Here is a 23,951-nt window from a genome sequence, read left to right on the forward strand (position 1 = left end):
TACAAAAAGTCTCACTTTTGAACCTTTTATTGTTTTATCTCAGTCAGCAAAGCTCATTACTCATTAAATCCAATTTTTGTTATCTCCTCAAAAAAAAACGGGCAACTTTATTAAGTGTCATAACTCTCTCCCCTTCCACTTGAAAACCCTTGGCCTCTCTCAAACCGTTTTCCAAGCTAAATATCGTGAAGTTTAAACATTTTTTTCCTCAGTTTTCTTTTCTCTTCGTCGTTTTGAAATTATGGGTTCCCGAGGGAAAAATCTCAAGAGCTTCCACTCAAATCGTTTTAAGAACAACATCAAACAAGGGGTCAAAGATGTTCCAAAGGGTTGTTTAGCAATCAAAGTGGGATCAAGAGAAGAGGAGAAACGAAGATTTGTTGTCCCTGTTTTATATTTTAACCATCCATTGTTCATGCAACTCCTAAAGGAAGCAGAAGAAGAGTATGGATTCGAGCAGAAAGGTACCATCACAATCCCTTGCCACGTGGAGGTTTTCCGTTATGTTCAAGACAAGATCCATAGAGATATATCGGTTAATTATCATGGTAATCATCATCGTAATAGCCATAACCATCTTGTTGGATGTTTTAGAGCGTAATGATGATGATGGTATATGAGCATGAATATAAAGATGATACAAGCAAGCACTAGCAGTACAAAAAGATTGTCTTTGCTTTTAATAATTCAGCTTTTGTTCCTTTTTAATTTTGTTTTGTTTTAGTCCTTTGATATTCTTGTGGAGTTGTGGAGCCAAACGAACACGGCCTAACCCACAAGAAAGTAGAACTGCATGGTGTTTGTAAATATGAATGTAAAAAGCGTGAGATTATGAATGTTAGTTTCAATTTATATTTCTTTTCTGCTCTATATATTTATCTGATGGACGATTAACACGATGGTGAAGATGATTGTAGGAAGCGGTGACGAACAAGTTTTGGCAATTTGCGTTTGATATTTTGTTAGGAGACGTATAAGTTTGAAAGGTGGAAAAGGGATAATCACTAATAAATAAATTGTTTCCACTTTTTTTTTTTGCTTAAATAAATTGTTTCCATTTGTTAGGAAAAAAATCAAAGATTTCTAGTGTAACGCCCGGTTTCTACGTCGGCATTAAATTTATTGACTCGAAAAGTAAATTATTTGTCCATAGAAACTTGCAGACAAAATATATAAAAAATTAGTCGGACTCTGTTTTATCAGTATAAGTTTAAATACTACTATAATATACAAGTTATTGATATGCCTAACACAATATAGTTTCTTGAAATATATCTCTATTTATTCAAAATTATATTTGAAAGATCCAGTGTCAATGTTTTGTAATATATGCCTTAGCACAATATAGTTTTTTTTTTCTTCCACCGCGAGAGTTATGATTTAGTTATTTATACTTCCATTTATTTTTGTAACACTACTTTCATTAAAAACTTTAACCTCCAGGATTCATAGGAGGAGATACAAAAGGTGCATTCAACAAGGCTTGCTTTGCTAGAATATCAACAGCCTTGTCGTTTGAACGTTGAATCCAAACAAAAGTAATAAAATCAAAAGCAAATACAAGATTCAAAATGTCCGAGACAATGCCATAGATCTCAGGCATGGGGGCTTCTTCATTAATAGCTCGGATGATTTGAAGTGAATCAGAATTGCAATGCATAGCCCGGATTCCCTTAGCGATGCAGCAGGTTAATGCTTCCCGAAGGGCCAGACCTTCAGCCACCAGTGGGGAGTTTACAAAGTAGCAGTGAGACAGGAAAGAACTAGTGAGGTTCCCTTCCTTTATAGTCCACCCCAAGCCCGCTAGGTGCATGTCCGATCGCCAGGCAGCATCAGAATTAATGCTTGTATAGGATGTGGGTCCGTGATGGCTCGGTGTCGGAACGGTGACCTTTGGTTTTGGGATCGTAGATTGCTCCCTTAGCCACTCATGAGCTGCAGCAGTGGCCTTCGTGATCACCTCCTCATACGTGGTATCTTTGTTGTTGAAAATGCGGTTGTTCCTAACTAGCCATAAAGACCAAAGAATCCAGGACGCTAGCGGTCCCGAGACAATTTATACTTTCATAGTTTCATTTAAAAATAATAATAATAAGCTACACATTTGCCCAAAAAAAAATAATAAGCTACACTATCGCGGTATTTCACCTGTTAAATGGCACATTCTTTAAAATTTCTATACAATTTGAATCTTATGTGTAGCATAACTGCGATAAAAAATATTATGGTGTGTTCGAATACATCAAAGTAAGAAACAAAAAGTCGAATAAACATTTTAAGAAATACAGTTGTTAGAACTTTGGAGATTCCCCAAATTTCCGTAAGCAAAGTGGCTTAAGTGGAAGACGAATCCACTCAAACTCAGCGATCATGAGTCATGGCGTGTAATAAATGGCTAGGATTCAGTTGTCGGTCGAGTGTGTCGCCACTAGTGGAAAGCCTTTATATATATATATTTTAATTATGGTTATTACAATAATCATTAATCAACATACCTCTAGAAAAATACTACCCTTCTCTTGGTCCTATTAATTTTTTTGATGTTAAAGAACATTAGACGAAAAAAATGTCGATTTAACATATTGTGTAGTAAATTGTAATGTACAGTTTATTTTCGTAATGGTCATATCCAATCCGTACCACAACCGAACATTAAGGGGATAATCAAGAGAGACACAGACAAGAAGGTGTCACAATTAAAAATTTGCGACACAGACAAGATCATCTATTGGTATGACGTTACTAAACTATAAACAGTATGGGCCTTGTCCAATATAGTTATACCAAGCAGAAGCCCCCACACAACCCACATACTTAAAACATATTTGTTTTACTTGAAACATATTGTACCTCCTAAAAGATCAGCAAAGAAAGTTGATGCCTCATTTGATCAAAAAACAAAAAAAAAAGAAAAGTTGATGCCTCGAAATCCAATTTTCAAATGTAAATTTTTTTTTAGGACAAATAAGTTACGTCTGTTATTTTATAACAAAGATCAACTGATCACAATAATTCGAATCTAGCTCCGTGAAGCTAAAGTGGAATATGAAATCAAAACGGGACGGGTATTTATGCCTTCTACATCACCAAACACACATTATAAAACAAAAAGTTCATATTGGAATAATTCATTTTTCTTCGAAAGTAAGATTATGTACCCTGAAAAAGATTACTCAACAATAACAAACAATAATGGTTGATTATTTATTTAAATTTAAAATACTAATCAGAGAGAGATTATTGATAGGTAGGCTAGTTAGCTCTCATTAGGCACTTGGTGCATCTTAATCCAAGTTTGATGAGGTGATTAATCGGGCTATATATTAATCTGTTTCTAATGATGAAAGAAGCAACATGCTAACAGGCATTTAACCAACAATATATCTTAATTTTCCTAAGAAATATTCACTAATCCGAGGGTAAAACGATAGAGAATGAACATAAAAAGTAAAAGAAAATTATTTATTAAAAACTCAATTCTGTCGACGAATAAAATTATAAGATCTGACTTTGTATCCCTTGAAATTATGATAATTTACGTTTGTCATGCGACACAGTATTATATTTTTCAATCGAAAGTGTAATTGCTTTTGATATTAAGCATCCAAAATTAGTTAAGATTATAATAATTAGCAAAACTATTCTTCTTATATAAAGTAAAAACCTTAAATAAAATGTACGCCACACAGAGAATTTTTATTTTATGTAATGATTTCACATAACCACTGTAATTATTACAAGTCTGACCTTTTTCTTAAATGTTTCAACTACTATGATATGATTATTACATCTTTCTACACAGTGTTTTTTTGTTTTGGTAATTAGTAATCACTTCCTCTTTCATTTTCCGTTATCCACTAATGTTGGACATGTGGCACAACTAGTTGGACGATGGCGTCGTTCTCCCGAAATCTGTGTCATTCCAGACATCCATCTCTGGTATATAATAATCAGGCGTCAAACCAGTATTGAAATAACCGGGCCGGTTTAGTCCATGGAACGGTGATTGTGGGATCTCATAATATGAGTTGGGCCCATTTAGCTGCGAGGCAACGAGACGATCCAAAGAGGCCCAGCTAGTGATGGGATCCACAAGTTTACTGACATGGCAGTTGCTGACTTGGTCGTCCATCAACCGCTGGTAACTCGCGACGGTGTTGGGGCACTCGAGGTTGGGGAGTTTCAAGAAAGGGTCTAGAATGGTCTCTTCTTTACAAGATTGCTCCATAACTTCGAGAAACTGGCCTATAGTCTCCTCGTTGAATGACGGCGTTTTGATCGATCTCGGCGGGCTGCTGTTTACAGTTTTGCAAAGACTCTTCTTCATGAAAACACGGCACACCACCCATCCTTCGTCTCCTCCTATGACTTCACACGTTTCTAGAGTGACGTCATCGTCAAGATTAGAGGAGGAAACTAGTAGATTGTCGTCGAGTCTATATTCGTGCATGATCCAGTCGGATTTTTGACCATGAGGGGCTCGACCTTTATAGAAGACAAGCGTTTTCCGCATACCGATTCTATCGCCATTGCTGTATATGATCTTGTCACGTCCGGTTGCTTTCCAGAATCCGACTGTGGTCGCTCGGTTGGTTCTTGTTCCCGTGGGATACTTCTTGTCCTTGTGGCTAAAGAAGTACCAATCGTTTTGGGGGGTTGTTCCAATCTTGCACATCTCTATATAGTAAAACAAAAGTTAGGTTCTAACTGATGAATCGTAATGGATGTAACTAAGATGTATAATTTTATTTCTTCTGCCAAATAGTATTATCGGAAAAAATAAATCAATTAAATATTATAACATCTCCTTAGAATCTCGCAAATCAAGTCGAACAATGGTATATATTTTATTTTGTGAATATCCCTGAGATGAAATCACTAGTTTTTTTAAAACCAAGATGAAATCACTAGTTGAAGCTTTTGAATTATGACTCAACGTGAACGGATTAATAAATTTAATATCAGCTCTGGTTATACGTTATGTGAAATTATATTAATAAGACAAAGATATATGATGAACCTTGAATATCCCAAGGCTCGAGCTTGTTGAGATCAACATCACGAATAACATCGAGATCAATCTTGATGTTAGATATTTTTTTGCGGAGGTAATACTGCAAGAGCTCTTCCTCAGTCGGGTGAAACCTAAAGCCAGGAGGCACTTGTGACTGTCCGTTTACTGATATGTTCATTGTTAAAGACAGGAGAGAGGGAGGAAGAAGAAGATGATAGAACGAGTTTATAACTAACTACTGTGTGTTTATATATACATGTGTGTGTACCTTTGACATAAACTGGCAAAAATAAATCATGCATGAGGAGAATGCATGTGTCCCATTGCTCTCACTTTTTTATTCTCTTTCTAATAAGTTTTTCTTTTGAATTGGAAAGTACTAGTTGTGTTTCTTGGATATTTGGTGTTTCCATGATGTCATCATCCGTTCGCATGTGCCGCCACTTACAAATAAACATACGAGCCTTTAAGAACTTATTTTAATAATTCTGATTTGTCTGTTATCTATTCCCCAATGGAATTCCCGGCTAATATAGTTCTTTGAAAAATTACCATCTACTTCCTCCTCTACTTCCTCCTCTGTTTCATATTAAATATTGTTTTAAATTTTAAAAATTGTTTCATTTTACATTTTTAAGATAATATTAAATGTCATTTTAGATTTTAAAATTTGTTTCATTATAAATATCATTTTATATTTTTAAGTATTGTTTATCCATTTTAAAGGTAAAACAGAAAATTTAATTATTTTTAATTTATGTCCTAAAATGTTACTAATAATGAAACATAGGGAATATAAGCTAATAGTGGCATGTCGACGTGCAAAGAAATTTCGAATACCCTTTTTTTTTTAACAACAATTTCGAATACGCTATTCGATTGATTTCACCGACCAGTGCACCCAATCGCATAATCAAAATTCAATGTGTTTGCCACAATTTGTTAGCTCGTATGAGACTCTAGAGTTTACATTTCATCACAACCATTTTATGTTCTGTCCGACTTAATAAAACCTCCCGATTATACAAATATAAAAAAGCACCAAAAAATAATAGCATGACGGTTTGATATAAAATAAAAATAAAAAACAATAAAGTGCCAAAAATCACTAATTAAAAACAATCTATTTATATAAAATAGAGTTTGCTCTCTCCTTATAGAGCCACCTAGGATGCCACATCAGAAATTCTAGCTCTGTGAAATCGACATCTGTCATCTCTCACCAAAACTCACCGTATCACCTGTTATTCACAGTTTTGCATTTGTCGCAAGCGTCTCTTCTAATTCTTCTTCTGTTTCTCTACTCTTGATCATTCATTCCTCTTCGTTAAATCTTATATGCGTGAGCCATAATACTCTTCCAACTTCCTCTCTTTCTCCAATAATATAAACATGTCTGTCGAAGATTTTACCGAATCAAATTCTACAACATCCATTCACCAAAAATCAATCGACAGGTATGAAATTGGCTCAAACGTCCGAAAAGTCTCCGGTTGCTTTATATTTCAACGATGGTTCATCGGAGTCGGAATTAAACTTCCATTTGACATATTTCTAGGAGGCTATGTTATTGGGGTTTCGGTGTGTTATTGGGCTTCATATTGCCTTACAAGAAAACCAGCCCAGATTGCGTGAATCACTAATGTTCTTGATCCTCATCGTTTCCTGATTTAGGGTTCCACTATAGTCGTCGATATCCACCATTAGAGACGTGATGTAGGGTTCCACCACGATCATCTAAATCGGCCATTAGAGAGACTGAGATGCAGAAGTCTGTGTGACGAATCTGTTGGTTGGGTTTCGATCAGTCCTTTCGCCTTCTTTCCATCCATCACAGTAAACGAGATAGTAAACATCAGTGTTTGTTTGATTTTCTTAATTTCTAGATTATTTTTAGATTACAAGTTTATATTATGGGATGGATAATGTGAGGAAACCTGTTGTGAATCCTTTTAGCTCGGATTTACCCGGGGATGACGACTTACTAATATGCCTCAACTAAAGACAATGTAAGTCAAAACTCTCTCTTGCCACATCTATTTGGCTCTAATGATTGGATCAAGATCTCACACTAAAATATGTTTTGTTTCTGAGATTTAAGCTTAAACATGTTAAGTGGTCCAATTCCAGATACATTTATGAATCTGGATTATACCTTTACGTAAGTCTTCAAATTATCAAAGTTTTGTTGATGATTTAACCCGTGGCTTGGGAAAAAAAAACTAATTCTTTTTGGTGCTTTAGGTTCTTGAGTAATAACTACTTAACAAGTGAAGTTCCTCTATTTGTCCTCAACAGTAGAGCCATGCTGTAAGCAAATAACTACTTACATCCGGGTTCCTGTCTACGACAAGACATAGTATGTATAATCAAGTGCTTATTGTGTCGTTTCTTGATCTGTTTCAGGGTGATTGTTGCTACAAACATTAACCAAAAAATGGTTGGAGGTATTGAGTTGCTTCAGATTATTGAGTATTATCTGATCTTATATACATAGATTGCTAGACATCTTTAATACACTGCTCAAACTGTCATTATGTATAGGCCGTTTGTTCCTTAATTCCATGTCGGGAATACACATTTACTTAGACAATGAAACAAATGCAGGAGAACCTGTATTTACAGGTAAGTTAATTGGTTATTTTATATAGATGTGTCTTCATGCATGTAACCTGACTGAGCACTGTGTATATATATATATAGGTTGGTCGCCAGAGACACTGGTCTTCCATCGGCCGCACCACTCCTGAGAGGGTATGCAAAGGTTGAGCCCCTACAATAGCTGAGCTCAATAGTTTTGTCATCACTGCACCGTCTCAGGTAAAGTAGCTACCCGTGTTGTTTTAATATTTGAATGGTGTGATTCTGTCTATAAACCTGATATCTAACATGCAGAATATTGAGTTCATATGCACTGAGAGTTACTCGCGTCGACCTAGAGAAAGGATGGTGTTACGTCGCTTGCTCTGAATGCACCAAAAGCTGCAGCGCACTGACTCCTCATTTGCATGTGTGCGATGCGACAATGCTCATGCTGTTGGTGCTCTCCGGTATGTAACATTGTTTATATACAATTTTGTTTCTCTTCGTATGTGTATTCATAAGAATCAATATTGTTATTTTGAGAAATGCTTATTTTCTCAGCTACAGAATAGAGATGGACATTGCTGATGATACTGCTAAAGGTTTTTTTGTTTGTTTTGATGATGTAATGACAAAATAACGTAACCTCAAAGCAAGTCAAGCTGGTCAAATGTTGGTAAGTTTGAAGTTTGCCTCTTATTGTCTTTATCATCTACTATTTTCTAACACATTTACGATATTTCCTCCGACAAATAGGCTGAAAAAGGTGTGAACCCTGAGGACTCTCGGATGCCTCTGTTTATTACATACATGGAAGGAAAGACACACGGCGAGCCATCAGACATTCACCATCACACGCATTTTTGATGAACGTGATCGTGTGCCCCTCCCTGACTTCGTTGACAATGTAAGTTTAATGGTGCTTATATGTTACACTCTTTGACTATGTGTTTATTTATAACCATCTGACTGTAACAGGGAGGGTACGATAATGATGGTGGCGACATGCCAGGTGATAATCCAATTCCTTAGTGGTGAAGCAGCTTTGAATGGTGGTACGGATACAAATGGTGATGTGTCAAACAAGGTGGCCAATCCAGCTTCGCAGGTTGTCAAGATCTTTGAGCGAAGTACTCTGTATTTAGATAATGCTTATGCATTAGCTTTCCTTTCCACGTTTTCGTTTTCTCTACTTTTGACTTTCACCACTTAGTGGTTCTATGTTTGAGTCAAACAAACTTCTTATTTCCTATTAAAAATATCTTTAAGCTTCATGATCCGATTCCAAACCATGTGCCTAAATTGACCTCGATGAATACTCTAGAGTTCGAGAAATGGCTTTAGGCTTTATGATCTGACTCCAAACAATGTGCCTAGATTTGACCACTATCAATACACGTAGGGTTTGAATTACGTAAACTCATTTTTCATTTGTTTGAATTAGCAAAACGTGTTTATATAAATAGATATATAGATATTTATTTATTTATTGTGTACAATCTTATTATCGATTGGAGTTTGTATATTATGTTTAATTAACCAATTTCTTCTTGGCATTTAGGTAGTAGATGTGTACGTTCTTTCGTGTATTCTGAATAAGGTGTCATTTTTATTAGGCCTCACCAATATTTTCACGTTTCATAATTCAACTTCTTACGTTTCATGAGAATTCAAACTATTTTCTGGTTAATATTAATGAAAACTCAACTGTAAGTATGGCAATTTGTTTTGGGGAAATAGAGCATTAGCAAAGCATCAAACAACGACAAAAATTACGTCAACATATTTTTGTATTATCTTTTATACTTTCTGTACGGCACACTGATAATACTATATAGTATGTATTATCAACCTTTCCTCCAAAGTCTATACGGCTTAGAGCATTAGCATTAGGATTAAGATTATACTCTACATTATCCGATCAATATTTAGAAGAATAGTATTTAGAAAAACATTTACCAAATACTAATATTCTCCTAATGTTCTCTGGCCAATACTCTCATCTAAAGTTTTTAGAATAGCATTTGTATTTATAATTTATAAAATTAAGAAAATATATAATTAATTTATTTATTTTATTTAATAATATCTTAAAATTATTTTTATATCCAGAAAATAAAATTTTTAATTTCTAAATAAAATGTATGTTACAATTAAATTATATTTTAAATGTGAAATCTTATTTTTAAAAATAGATATTTTAATTGTAATTTTGTTTTTTTTAAATATTTCCGATATAAACATAATTGAAATTATTAAATAAAATAAATAAATTATATTTCTTTTAATTTTATATATTAATATATTTATATATATATTAGAAATAAATTCATTAGAAATTAATATATTATATATTATTTACTAATTTTTATAATAATTTTAAATAGCATATTCATACTACTTTACCAATCATTCTATTAAACAGTTTAACAAAAGCATACAATTTCTGCAACATACTGCTTCTATAGCATATTCTTATTGTTTTATCTTCTGCTCTACCAATCAAGACCATAGTATATTTACATTACTTTCTTAAACATAAACATTAAGTTCGCTAAAATTTTTAAAAATGATGTGATGGCACCATGAAAAAAATACTTATCAATACGCCATGGTATATTTAGTCATCAAATACAATAACATATATAGAATTTAACTAATATGTATATTTTAAAATATAACAATTTATATTGAATATTTACTCTAACTATTTACATAATTTTTAAAATAGCATCCCGCCCGTAGGGCGGGCTGGTCCTAGTTCAATTTATAATTCACAAAGACAAGGTTGAGATAGATAAGGTCTCTTAATCTAATTATTCGAAGATAAAAAGGTCCTTCATTTGCTCCTCTTTGGTAGTATATCGTAATTACAGCGGGAGAAATAAATAGTAAAAGGTTGTGAGTTGTGACAAGAGGTGGGACCAGGTCACGTAGCTATTGGGTAGAAGTAGGGCCCACGTGGGATCAACATGTCAACTGCAATGTAGGAAGCAAGCCCACATCGCTACTATGACCCTCGACCTTAAAAATCTCTATGGACAAGACATTGTCATTTTTTAAAGAAAAATAAAATAAAATTTTGAGGGAGAGGCCAAAGAGTGGCATGTAATGAAGAGTTCATTAATATACCATACGTTAAATACGAGATTAAAAACTAGTAGCTTAACTTTACGTACTTTTGATGTGGAGTCAAGTATAATATCAAAGGTTACTGTAGAAGGTACGTAAGATGACGATAGACTTGGTGAATGATGAGATGCACGATACTACATCTACAGTACAATTCACAATTTCCTCATGAAAATTAGAAGATGGAGATACAAAGAAATTCATAGATATCAATATATGTTTTAAGCAGCGTTCACAGAAACGCGGTCAGTAATCTGTGATTCGTAAATCAAGCATGCGGTGCACTCGGAGTCGGACTAATTATAAATTTAAACGTATCCATACATATTCAAGAGAAGATATTGGATTCACCTTAATTTTAAAAAATAATCACATGAATCTAGATGAACAGCTGTTTTCAACTGTCTGTAAAGTATGTACGTACGTATGTTGTAGATTTTGTGGGGACCAATTTACAAACGGTTATTTTCTGTATTTTGTTCTTTTACATGGTTTGAGTTTATATAATATATAGACCAATGCTCCTTGTTAGTTAACTATAATTAACATACGCAACATCATGAGGCAAATACCAGCGGGTCTGAAAAAAGTCGCTCTAAATATATAGAATGCTATTTATCCTTTTATAGATTTTGAACTCAAAACAAACAAAAAGTTTTATAAGAAACTCAAAAAATTGATAATCATTGAATTTTTTTTTAATGTTTTAATTTCCTTTTTATGTTATTTTAACTTTACAATATGGAATCCTAACAAAACTATAACAAAATAAATGGATGGTTCAAATGATGACCTAGATAGAGGAACATATACGAGCGATCTCTCCTCTTGAATTTACGCCAACAAAATATATGCTTATCGCATTCACATATTAATAAATCCTATAAAGTGTTGGTCAAAATACTAGTATAATCTGTGTCGGTATCTTGTGAGCAGACGTGTTCGTTAAAGTGGATTAAGAAAATAAAAATAAACTTATCTTAGTTAGTGACCAAAAAAACAAAATGACTATTTTCTAGGAGACGAAGAAAGTTTGCATGGGAAGCAATCTTAATTGATGTATTATCGTCATTTTCTTTGTCGAGATCGTCAATTTTTTCAAACGTTATGGTGATATATATCATATGAGTATATAAATTACTAAACTTTAATATATTTTTTTTCAAAATGAAGTCTAGACCCTTTTGGAAAAGTTCACCTTTTGAATCAACGTCAAGAATAGCAAATTAAGTTCAACAGATATAAAGTTGCTGCCAAAACAAATTATGTATTAGTCAAAAAAAAAAAAAATTATGTATACATAAATTCGACAGTGATAATAATACTGATTCATTCTGTAACATATATAGTGTTCATATGCAATTTTAACAGTGACAATGAAAGAAACCAAACAAAAAAAAAAATCAAAAGGTGCATCTAATAAGAATACTTATGTTAGAAGATTTGTAATATTTGAATGTTGTAACAAAACGTAATTTGTTGGTACATATCTGATGTCAACCTTTGGTATATTATAAATAAGAAATATAAACATGAATACATAAACAAATCTTTTAAGTCATAATTACCATAAGGCATAAACTAATGACGACGTCTCGTTAAGGAATGTTAATGAAACTTGAATTCTTTAGGAGGACTAAATAATGAGAGGAAGTTCCAAAAGAGTGCAGAAAATTAAAGCAATAGGGCTAGAGAAAATCATATGAAATCATGGGGGAAGAATATGTGAAATGGACGTACGATCTGTCATGTTATAATGCTTCTAAAGTCTCCACTAATGTGTATGTATAATATTAAGGACCTACCGTTGCCTAAAGTTATTTGCACGTGTTCCTTGAAACACTCATTTACGATGTAACTCTCTAGACAAACCTCTTCTCATTTTTTTTTCGTTGATAACGAACATCTTTTATGCTTGTTATTTGAACTATTAATTACTTCTGAGTAAACCCAAATCGTTATTAACATGCGATAGCCGTGTAAAAATGTTTTATAACCTGATACTATAAGTTACAAGTGAGAGTCAGTATTTTATTTTACAATATTCGGGTCACTTTCTCAATTTAAGTTTTTATATTGCTATGCATATTAGAGAGACTCAAACGGAAAACGAAGAAAATTTAACTAATTCCTCGTCTTGTTTCTGTAGACTTATACATCTCTGAACTTATGCAACTTGATCTAATCTAGATGTTGTTTGAATAATAAGACAAATCTTATATGTTGTTTGAGGGATGAGAAGAAAAAAAATTATCTCCTTTACTGCTGTCAGTTGATCGATCGTGGGTAAGATGACTAGTGTGAATTTGCCAGTGAATGTTATAGGAAGTCCAGCTTCTATGTTAATTAGTTTATTCTTTGTTTGTGAAAATGCTATTCAACTTTGATTCTTGTTAGGATGTACAAATTCTAATTTTTATATTGATAAAGCTTTTTGTTTTAAGTACCTGTAACTAACGATTTTTTTAAGGATAGCTATACCAGAGGTGAACGTGACTTTCTTGTGCGTTCGTTTCTTTTGGTCTTTCTTTTTGTATATATTAGTTTGATAAGGTAGCGGTATTACCCAAGTGACCAAGGTCGTGTCGAACCTTGAAACAATTTGCATTTCTCTAGAACGATGTTTTCAAAAGGCGATACAGACAAATAAATCCATTCAAAGAGAAATATATGACATTAGGAATACATAAGGAAACTCATTTTAGGAATCAAATTTTCCAAAATAAATAAAAATTCCTAAAAGAGGATGTGAAAACCATGAAGAGTTCTGAGTTTCAGAGCTAACAATTTGCATTTCTATCAAAGTACTTAGACGACCTCAATAAAGTAAATTACATCAATTTAGTTTAACCGTTTACCACGCCTTTTTCTAAGGCCAGAAAGTTTCAGAACTACCCCTATACGGCTATATACATATTGTAGCAGCCTTGATGGTACACGAAGATAAGGATTATAACCTAATTAGCAATTAGCCCTAAATTGTCTTATGTGCTATTTTCAATAAAAAAAATTTATAGTATTCACGTAACCAGTTCAAACCTAAAATGCACCGTTCTATATTTTCCACATTAATATTGTTATGAAGTATATTATAAACATTATCTAATTAAAATTATCTTATCACGATGGCCAAGAGAAATTAATCGCAAAAATCAAATATGTATTCACATCGACATTTTCGGCATTAAATGTCTTTTATTATGATAGTCGTATAAGGTATATTTTAGTAAGAAAATGTCAACATCTTCCAAATTTCCTGGTTGTTGACGCAGTAGGACAGCTGAAATCGATTCAGTGTTAGATTTTTAATAAAATCTTTGTCGTCTAATATTTGTGTTCTTCCACTCTTTGGTATCTCATGACGAGTGAATCAAAGTATTTAAATAATTTGCATGCATGAGAGAAAGGTACATACCTTTTGGTGATCATTATTAATTAAATATCATCAATTATAATAAATCTTAAACCTGAACCATGTGTTGTCTTTTCAAACAGATGCAAACATTGTGGATACGTATACCATATTTAAACATTGGAATAATTAAAATATGGTAATTGTGTAATCAACATCGTTAAGTACTATAGTATAATACATGCATAGTTTGGCTAGTAGCATAAGCAGCCAAGGATGGAATCTATTTTTTTTTGTAGAAATATATGTTAATATATAAAACGTTTTTTGGTCAAAAATGTTAAGATTCATTTTACCAACTTTTCAATTAATATATTTCTATAACATACATACACGTAGGGATGTCAAATGGGTGGGTTATCAATAGACGGTCCGTATCCAAATTATTATGGGTTAATATGGACACACATATATTAGACTAAATTTAAATGGGTTTAAATGGACAAGTCCAATTGGGCTTTTGGACAAAACCAGACAAGATCATCTCGATATTGGGCAGCCCAAATAGCTAAAATATACAGGTTTAGAAAATTAGGAAAAAATTAAAAATTTAATTTGTCTTACCAAAATCATAAAATCGAGTTTTCGCCAAAACCAAAAAATCATATTTTCCTGTAAAAATTGTATTTTCTCCATCAAAACCATAAAATCTTGTTTTTCCGCCAAAACTGCAAAGTCACAATTTTCTGTTAAAATTACATTTTCTCGGTCAAAACTGCAAAATCACGTTTTCTGGAAACCGAAAGTCATATTTTCCATCAAAATCACAAAAAAAACTCAAAATCAAATTTTCTCGTAAAAATTCAAATTTCAAAATAATAAAGTTTAAGTCTATAATAAATATGCAATTTAGTATATTTCCATCTTTTACAATAAAAATTATGTTATTCATACTAAATGGACGTCTGGATCCCGTAGACAGTCCAACTAATATAGTCTTTTTGAATATGATCTTATTTGGACATGGTCCTATTTAGATGTTGACCAAAACTGTTCAACAAAAAGACACGTCCATATGGACACGCCCAAATAGGTCAATTTGACATCTCTAGGTACATGCATTGCGGACCTAGAATCGTTCCTAGCTGGGGTCATAGAGAAATTTAATCTTAAATTTTATGGGTTCAACATGATTTTTTCACCATTTTTCTTTTAGAAATCAAGATACCTTTAGGTTAGGTGTTATTGGTTTATATATTTTGATTGATTTAAAAATTCATACAGTATTTATAAATTCAAGTAAAATATACAAATTTTCAAATTCTCTCGGATTAGTATTTACAAATTTGAGCCTTTGTATTTTTAACAAAGAAATCTATGAAAATCCATTCAAATACATTATGAAATCAAATCTACTAATAAATCTGCATGATTGAATAACACTTAATTTAAATTAGAATTTATGGATCATTAAACGAATAACACATTATTTCAATACATATTTTAAAATTATAGAACCAATAACACTAGATTTAGTTTAGATTTTCAAATCCATTAAAATAAACCAACCAATAACCCGCACTAAGCAAAATACAATTTATTTCAAATTTTAGGGGTATCAATTGAACCCAACGTTGTCCAAGTGGGTCCGCCACATGCATACATATCAACTCTTTTTTTTTTTCACTTGCTAATATACTTTTAATTTACCATAGAAGACGTACACACTAATGCATGCGAGATATCAACAAGTATAAATTAAGTTAGCTTTGAAAAATTTAAAGGACCATCTTTTGTACTAATGATCGTTCTACTTCAATAACATGCATTAAGAGTGCATTAACTTTACAATGACAAAAGACATCCTGTTTAATTCGGTGATTTCGAGATAACGTAGTCTCGTAGAGTCAATTATAAGATCCACATATATCTAAACTTAAGGAAAGAGGATTGTGCTAAACTTCAATAATTCAAAATCTCGAATCCTTTTGAGCTAATGGTCAAGTCTCTGAACCAGTTATTTTGTTGTGTGTTTACTAAATTACTACTATTTACTTACGCAGGATTTATAATTTTACCCAGAATCCTAAATTGCTCCTGGCCACATTTGGGTCCTTGGGCCTGAAGTCAAATACTTGGCACCATGCTTTAAACTGAATTTATTAGCCTAAAAACAATTAATAAATCATTCCAATATAGTTTTACAAACCCAGTATCGGCCCAAAATAAGTTCTTAACATGAAACGCCGTATATGTGTCAAATTGTTTTACATTGATAAACTGGTAATTCTTCGAACAAATACGAACGTGATAAACATCATTTAAATGCTAAAACCATGAAACAAATTAAAGATAATTAACATACAAGAATTACATAAACTTTAGTTTACACATATTCGAAAGTTTACCTTAACTGGCCTTTGAAACTACTCGTAATGCTTAACTGGTCTGAATTCGCTCTCCAGTTAGCTCCGCCGCCCTGACCAGCACACTTTGCCACCGTTCTCACACTTTCCACAAACGCTTCTGTTTCCACATCCTCCGCAAGAATTTCCGCCAACTGCTCCGGACTTATCACAAGCCTCACTTTCCACACCCCACTACTACCTCCGCCGCCGCCACTCGCAGCCGACTTCACCGGCGTTTTCCCGAAAGACATTCTGTACGGCGTTGCTAATTGGTCGGTGTAGTGTTGTTGAGCTGTTGAGGTTGTGGAGGAAGAAAAAGGGAGGAGGTAGTATATGTTACCGGGAAAGAGCTCTTCTCCGTGTAGAAGCGGCGGAGATGAGTGGCGGATGCTTAAGGTGTCATGGATGACATGGCCGGGAAATTCGTTGGTTATAAAGTCGGCGAAGATTGGAGGATGAAGCTCCATGACGCCGCCGTTTGGAGTCACAACTCTTATTAATAAATCATCTTTATCGTATAACTTTCTTGAACCACCACTGCCTTTGCATACGCAATTACCCATTATCACAGAAACTAGAATGATAACTAGTTATAATTGTGTGTACAATTTTAAGTATGGAATCTGAGGGAAGTATACACAAGACGGAGAAGGGTTTAAGATGAAGGTTTTCTTGAGAATCTTTATGAAGTTGAAGTATAAAACTTTCCAACGTCAAAGAAAATAATTGTGGATGGTCCACCACTACTTTTCCTGGTAAAAAAGAAACGAAGATCCTGTTCTTTTAGTATCATTACATTGTGATTTTGTCCTAAAATCATCATAATGGTTAATAATATTCCATTTTTATACATATAGTCTATTTGTAGAATCACTGGAAAATGCACAAAAAATGAGAGAAAATGTTATATAAACATACTATAAATATGAAAAACAATTACCAATAATTCCCTTGTATAATTCATTTACCATTTTCCCTTTAAAAACGTATAAGACCACTTAATGTAGTGATAAGGGTTAATAATGTTCACGTGAAGGTCAAAAGGTAAAAAGAAGGCCGACAAAGACAGGAAAAATGATTTATCTTTATGGCATTATAGCCTATGTGTGATTAAAGCTTTGATTGAATGGTATATTTAGCGCATCTTTTATCAATGAAAAATTTGTTATTCCGAGTTACACTATGAAATAGCCAATCAAGTAAACTTGCATTTTTCTACAATTACTCTAGTTACTATTCAAACAAAAGAAATCTTATCCACGTTATTGAGCTAGGTTTTAGTGGGTATAACTTTTTTCTGTTTTTTTTTTCTTTTTCTCACTTTTTTATTTTCTTCCATTTTCACCTTATTTATTTTTCCCATTTATTCCAAAAGTTGCCAGTCGCACTCTTAGTAAAACTTTAATGGGATTTTACTATTTCACTTTCAACTGAAGCCATAGAAAATGGTATTTAGTATTTACAAATGGAACGTTCACGCGTTAACTATATGGACCAACTTCTCTTTAATTGACAAAAAAAATGGGCATATCTCTTGCATATTGTTTTGGCTCTAGCCGATTATTTTAATATGTGGATCCATGCCCTACAACAACATAACATTTTTGTTATAAAAAAAAACAACATAACAGTTTGTCTTCTTATTTGATACAAATTAAAAGGAAAAATAAAGTTGACAAGTGAATAAAATAGCGCTACCTTTCGGTGCACTCAATTACGTACCAACAATTTCTTGGCAGGTCATTATTAATTTTTATGGGTCCTAACGGGTAATGGCCAATATTACAAGTTTTTTTGTCTTTCTTAACATTTAAACTTCACTTCGAGAATGTGATGAGTGATGAGTCCAAGTAGAAGTAATGGAAGTCTGGAAGATGTGTGAGAATAAGAGCCATTCGATCAGTGTTAGATAATATCATAATAGATATACAATATTCGGATCGGCAGAATCGCACGTGTATCATAAGCCGCCTAATATGTATTAACGAACATACATAATGGGCCGGATATCGAATCAAGTAAAACTACATAATGGGCCAAATAAAGCTACGTTATGAATGTATGGTCTTGAATATACAGATAATCACGGCATCGCTTTGAATGAGCCGTGCAAAAGCGGAGATTTTAAATATATAAGTTTCAAATTAAATCAAGCCCAAGCAGAAAAACGGGGAGGTTTACATAATTTACATGTAAATACTTATTTTTTCAATTAAACGAGAAATAGGTGATCACTGTTTAACAAATCACATGAGAGGTGACAAATCCCGGAGATAAAGACCGTACTTTAAGATAGTTGACGCGTGAAACACACCCTGCTTTATGTTATGGGCTGGTTACTTAAAATCCACGTAAGCACATACGTGAACCAGAACAACACTTAAACTCCGTCACAAGAATTTCAGTAGCCATCTTTCATTTCATCTAATAGCCTCGCATGCCCCATGCATCGTAGTTAACATCCTTACTCAACTCCTTCCTCATAAGGTTCGGCAAACAAAATCCTTCGACCAAAACCAAACCGACACTGAATTTGAGTTTTTATATTAAACCGAACGCTACGCCGGACTAAGCAAACCAAATCTAAACCGTAAAATGCAAGTAGAATAATGAACCCAAGTAATTTTTTATTTTTTTTACAACAAAAAGATTACATACGCATATAGACCCTGTAAACCAATGTGGTAATTCTGAATCCATGCGTACGTGAAACCCAAGTAATTTATATTATTAATCAAATATATACTGGAAATATATATATTATATTGTCTGATAACAAATTTGTTTAGTATTTTTTTATCCACTTTTTTTCTAGAAGCAAACACGTTTAAATATATACTGAAAGTGTATTAAATTGTCTGACAACAAAATTATTAAGTTTATATATCTGTATTTTTCTGTATCCACATTTAAACACGTTTAGATCCAACTAAGCCAAACCGAGTATTCTTCTTGTTCAGGTACAGTTTGGGTCCTATTTTAACAAAACCGAAAAATATGAAATAGGATGTGAACCGATTTTTTTTTTTTGCCAACTATGTGAACCGATCTTAGCAAACAAAAAACAATTGTCCACACCTATATTAAATATAATGTGTTAAATTATAACCATCTCCGACTATACTACACATATATAAACAAGCCATACACGTATCAAATTAATAACAAGCATTTGAAAAGAAAAGGAAGATTAAAAAGATGGGCAACTTTCTCTGGAAAAGCAGCGACGTGCACCCGGTGTTCGGCGACGGAGGACGGAGAGAGAACCTGGAGGCCGGAGAAAAGAAGGGTCCCTTAAGGATAAAAGTGAGGATGAGAAGGGATAAACTAGAAGAGCTTTTATATGTGGCTCGTCGTGGCGACCAATCTGAGGGTGACGGCGAAGGTGGTGAGATTGGTTTCTTGATTCTTAAAGAATGTATGGAAGGTCACTTGCCGGCGACGGTTCTTGGCTCGGGTGATGATGTTCCACCTCAACGGTGTGAAAATCACTTGGTGTCTGGAAGATTGAGTTCCATCAAAGAGGAATAACTGAATGAATATGTGTCTTGATTCATGGATACCAAATATACTTTAGATAACCGCACTTTAGTAACGTTTTTTTTTCTTCAGATCCTTCTAATATATAGTATTATATTAGGCTAAGAAGAATAAGAGAGTATGTTGGCTCATGCATTTTAAAGATATAGGTGTAAATTTCTACATTTTCTTTTCGTCTAAAGAATGTAAATTCACATTTACACAAAATATGAATTAATCATCATACTCAAATACTATAATTATTTTTACTTCAAAATATGAAAGATACACTAGTATATAAACGATATGCGGTATATCTACTCATTATTAAAGTCCAGCTAGTAAATTTAAACAAACGTAACACAATTTAAAATAACATAATATTTGGTTTTTAAATATAAGTTGAAGAAACGATCATGTCAAAGGGAATCATAATGTGAACCTTTCACGAATGAGAAATTTTAAATGGATTTCTCAATTATTTGAGACACTACTTAACTACTTAATAAAATACTAATGATTTTGTTTTCACACTTAACTCAGATAACAATACCAATAAATTAATGATGCTCTAAAATCTCATATCATAAATATAAAAGACAAAGACTAATAATATATATAAAAGAGACGTAAGTAATATAAGTTGAGTTATATTTTCATAGTTCGTTACATAATTATCAGTTTTTATATATTCACTTTAAACATTTCATCTTTGAGGATATCTCAAAGAATAAACTATTACATACAAACTTCAAATCCAATCGATAACTTTTAAACTCGAAACTTCACAATCGTCTCTAATTGGATGAGTAATATAAAATATATAACTTTTAAAATCGAGGTCGATGTCACGTGAAGTTAATAGTTAAATACATTTTCCACGATATCCTAATTTCGGTCAAAGTCAAATATCGTTAGCGAAGACATACGTGGAAACAACGGCAGCACCAGCCTAAACATTTCCTTGGCCCAAAATAATACGTAGTTCATTAACTACTTCTGAAAATGGGCCTGTTTAAGAAAACTAACAAGTAACTAAATCTATGTTTTACGTTATGTATTGGAGTTATTAGATTATTAGTCAACAACTGTCTATCTTATAGACAAAAAAATGTAAAACCCGAGAAGCGCATGAAAACTAATTATTGGAAACATTTGAAGAGTAAGCCAATATTATCCTAGCATATTTACATTATTTATATTCCATTTATGTATCAAATTTGAATTATGAAAGCTTACATGATGTTTTTTACATTACATGATGTTAGTAATATGTTAAAAGCTAATAACTATATATGAATCTAAGAAAATTGCTTAAAATACATTATTTCTAATACCACTTTTCATGATTACTTTAACCATTTTTATTATTACTTTAAGAAAATGTTAAAAATGTATATAACCTTAGGATTAACTAACCTAGATTTAAGATTTAGAATTGAGGGAAAGGGGGAAGTGGGATAGAGTTTTGGAATGAGAATTTAGGATTCTAATAAATATATAAATAAATACTTAAAAAGTTAATTCAAAAAAATAGTTTCAAAAATAATTTTCGAATTTCAAAAAAAAATTATATAAAAGTTCGAATTTAAAAATGTATAATTCAAAACAATAAAAATATTTTTTTATTTAAATTATTTATTATATATAAAAAATAAAGGTATAAGAGTCTTTTATTTTTTAATAAAGAAAATATTTGTGAAAATGTCCTTTTATTGAAAATAAACATGAATAAATGATACACCAATGCTGTAAATATGAAAATTTCCAATGACTCTTATACCTTAATTTCAAAAATAGTTTTCGAATTTCAAAAAAAAATTATATAAAAGTTCGAATTTAAAAATGTATAATTCAAAAACAATTAAAAATATTTTTTATTTAAATTATTTATTATATATGAAAAATAAAGGTATAAGAGTATTTTGTTTTTTAATAAAGAAAATATTCGTGAAAATATCCTTTTATTGAAAATAAACATGAATAAATGATACACCAATGCTGTAAATATGAAAAATTCCAATGAATCTGTAGTCTTGTATATCAAACACAATTCATAGAATTTTTTACGTGTCCAAAGTTCACATTGTGTTTCTTTGGCCGATGGATTCAACAAGAAATAAAGTCTGCGGAGAAACATCTTGTGTGTTTTCAACTTCTCCAAGCGATGCAAAGGAACGTTCTGCTTCGATGCGAAAGCTCTCTATCGTTGTGGTGTTATGTATTTTGTTCATGACTCATAGAAGTTGTCGGTGGCATTAAGGCAAACAGTTTAGCTACTATACTAACCGATGCAGCTCATTTGCTCACCGAAGTTGCTGCTTTTGCTATCTCAATCCTCTCCTTGTAGGCGTCTTCTTGGGAAGCGAATCCGCGGCAGAGTTACGGGTTCTCCAGGATTGAGATTTTGGGTGCTCTTGTCTCAGTCCAGCTCATTTGGTTACTCACTGGTGTTTTGGTCTACGAAGCTATAACTAGACTCATTCAACAGAGTAATGATGATGTTAATGGATTCTTTATGGTTCTTGTTTGCTGCTTTTGGTTTAGTAGTAAACATCATAATGATTGTTGTGCTTGGACATGATCATGATACTGGCCATTGTCATAGTCATGGTCATGTACATGATCATGAATATAATATCTACTGAGCAATTGTTGGAGAATTCAAAGGAAAGGAGGAACATTAATGTGCAAGGAGCTTATCTTCATGTTCTTGGAGATTTAATTCAAAGCGTTGGAGTAATGATTAGAGGAGGGCTGATTTGGTATAACCCTAAATGGAAAGTGATTGACTTGATCTGCACGTTAGTGCTTTCGGTTATTGTCTGATGGACAACCTTTAAGATGATTCGAAGCATGCTTGAAGTTCTAATGGAGAGTACACCGAGAGAAATCGATGCCAGGTTGCTATAGAAGGGATTGTTGGAGACTGAGGAAGTGGTGTCTGTTCATGAGCTTCACATTTGGGCAATAACAGTTGGAAAAGTTCTGTTTTCTTGTCATGTCAAGATCAAACAAGAATCTGATGATGCTATGGTGCTTAACAAAGTGATTGATTACATCCGGAGAGAGTACCGTATCAGTCACGTTACCATACAAATCGAGCGTTAGAACAACAAAGCAAGCCGGAGATGGTTAATATATCTGGTTCTCTGTCATTTTCATGATCAAATCTCAATCTTCTTTTTTGCTTTCTCGTGTTCTTTTCCTTTACATTGTTCTTTGCTATGTCATTGTTTTTGTTTATGAAGAAGTTTTTTTCTTGTTTTATCTTAAAAAGGGTATCTGAAAGGACATAGCTTTATTTGAGATTAGGTCTTTGTGTTATGTTACTGTAGAAGAATCTGAATCTTTAGGGTTTATCTCTTATAACATGCCTACCAATAAGAGTGGGGCATGTTTGTCCTTAGAGCAAGTAACCATAGCTCGTGTGTGACAGTAGCAAACCAGATCACAGTACACACACACATGATAAAAAAACAATTCAAACTTTCTTTGGAGTTTTTAGTTTTATAGTTGATAAGGTTTCTAAGGTCTTCATTGTTGATTTGTTAAGGATGTTGATTGTCGAGAGACTGGCTATGAATTTTACCCATTGACTGAGATTATAGACAAAACTGGGACATTTTATAGTACAACACTATTCAATGCCGTTGAAGCCAAGGCATCAATAATACATAAGATTCTTTGGTGTTATATTATCTATAGATTCAAGATATTAGACAAAACCCACACATAAGAACATTATAAAATGATGGGGGCAGCGTAGTTCTGTATAAAGGTTTAGATTTTTGAGCTTTGAAGAAAAGGAATGGTGTGGTGTGTAATGTAATGATGTATAGTGAAGAAAGGATGATTGAGACATCATGAGAAAGATGACACAAACCCAATACAAGCTCTCTTACCCATGACTTGTCTCTATTTACCTTCTTCTTATGTGTAA

At 32.8% G+C, this 23,951-nt stretch overlaps 4 protein-coding genes, 1 long non-coding RNA gene and 1 pseudogene across 6 annotated transcripts; 4 read left to right on the forward strand and 2 right to left on the reverse strand.

Moving 5' to 3' along the window:
• Window positions 1-870, forward strand: LOC106365107 (auxin-responsive protein SAUR32). The gene has a single exon (XM_013804557.3). The coding sequence runs from the start codon at window positions 242-244 to the stop codon at window positions 599-601; it is 360 nt and encodes a 119-aa protein (XP_013660011.1). The 5' UTR covers window positions 1-241; the 3' UTR covers window positions 602-870.
• Window positions 871-3,675: 2,805 nt separating this feature from the next.
• Window positions 3,676-5,494, reverse strand: LOC106365108 (NAC domain-containing protein 66). Its single transcript, XM_013804558.3, has 2 exons — window positions 5,021-5,494; window positions 3,676-4,677 (listed from the first exon to the last, which is right to left on the reverse strand). Exons 1-2 carry the CDS (start codon window positions 5,190-5,192, stop codon window positions 3,881-3,883), a joined length of 969 nt encoding a protein of 322 aa, XP_013660012.1. The 5' UTR covers window positions 5,193-5,494; the 3' UTR covers window positions 3,676-3,880.
• A 644-nt stretch (window positions 5,495-6,138) lies between these two features.
• Window positions 6,139-8,871, forward strand: LOC111202741. 2 transcript variants are annotated; one of them, XR_007316607.1, is made up of 11 exons: window positions 6,139-6,471; window positions 6,689-7,023; window positions 7,116-7,175; window positions 7,259-7,324; window positions 7,421-7,461; window positions 7,559-7,639; window positions 7,718-7,834; window positions 7,910-8,064; window positions 8,159-8,273; window positions 8,354-8,504; window positions 8,576-8,871. It is a non-coding gene; the product is annotated as an uncharacterized LOC111202741 (long non-coding RNA). The 2 variants fall into 2 exon arrangements; XR_007316608.1 differs by having other exon boundaries at window positions 7,145-7,175.
• A 7,445-nt stretch (window positions 8,872-16,316) lies between these two features.
• On the reverse strand, window positions 16,317-17,542 carry LOC106365109. Its single transcript, XM_013804559.3, has one exon. It carries the CDS (start codon window positions 17,050-17,052, stop codon window positions 16,486-16,488), a length of 567 nt encoding a protein of 188 aa, XP_013660013.1. The 5' UTR covers window positions 17,053-17,542; the 3' UTR covers window positions 16,317-16,485.
• Window positions 17,543-18,681: 1,139 nt separating this feature from the next.
• Window positions 18,682-20,236, forward strand: BNAA09G39500D. Its single transcript, XM_013804560.3, has one exon. It carries the CDS (start codon window positions 19,688-19,690, stop codon window positions 20,018-20,020), a length of 333 nt encoding a protein of 110 aa, XP_013660014.1. The 5' UTR covers window positions 18,682-19,687; the 3' UTR covers window positions 20,021-20,236.
• A 122-nt stretch (window positions 20,237-20,358) lies between these two features.
• On the forward strand, window positions 20,359-23,917 carry LOC125578507 (annotated as a pseudogene).
• The last annotated feature ends 34 nt before the right edge of the window (window positions 23,918-23,951 follow it).

This window comes from Brassica napus, chromosome A9, assembly GCF_020379485.1.
Source record: "Brassica napus cultivar Da-Ae chromosome A9, Da-Ae, whole genome shotgun sequence".
In the NCBI taxonomy this organism is placed as follows: Eukaryota; Viridiplantae; Streptophyta; class Magnoliopsida; order Brassicales; family Brassicaceae; genus Brassica; species Brassica napus.

Bases quoted from the DNA above. Each gene is read 5' to 3' on its own strand.
- LOC106365107 (XM_013804557.3), top strand. From the start codon at position 242: ATGGGTTCCCGAGGGAAAAATCTCAAGAGCTTCCACTCAAATCGTTTT.
- BNAA09G39500D (XM_013804560.3), top strand. From the start codon at position 19,688: ATGGGCAACTTTCTCTGGAAAAGCAGCGACGTGCACCCGGTGTTCGGC.
- LOC106365108 (XM_013804558.3), bottom strand. From the start codon at position 5,192: ATGAACATATCAGTAAACGGACAGTCACAAGTGCCTCCTGGCTTTAGG. The intron at 4,678-5,020 runs GTTCATCATATA...TTTACTATATAG, and splicing joins CGAGCCTTGGGATATTCAAG to AGATGTGCAAGATTGGAACA.
- LOC106365109 (XM_013804559.3), bottom strand. From the start codon at position 17,052: ATGGGTAATTGCGTATGCAAAGGCAGTGGTGGTTCAAGAAAGTTATAC.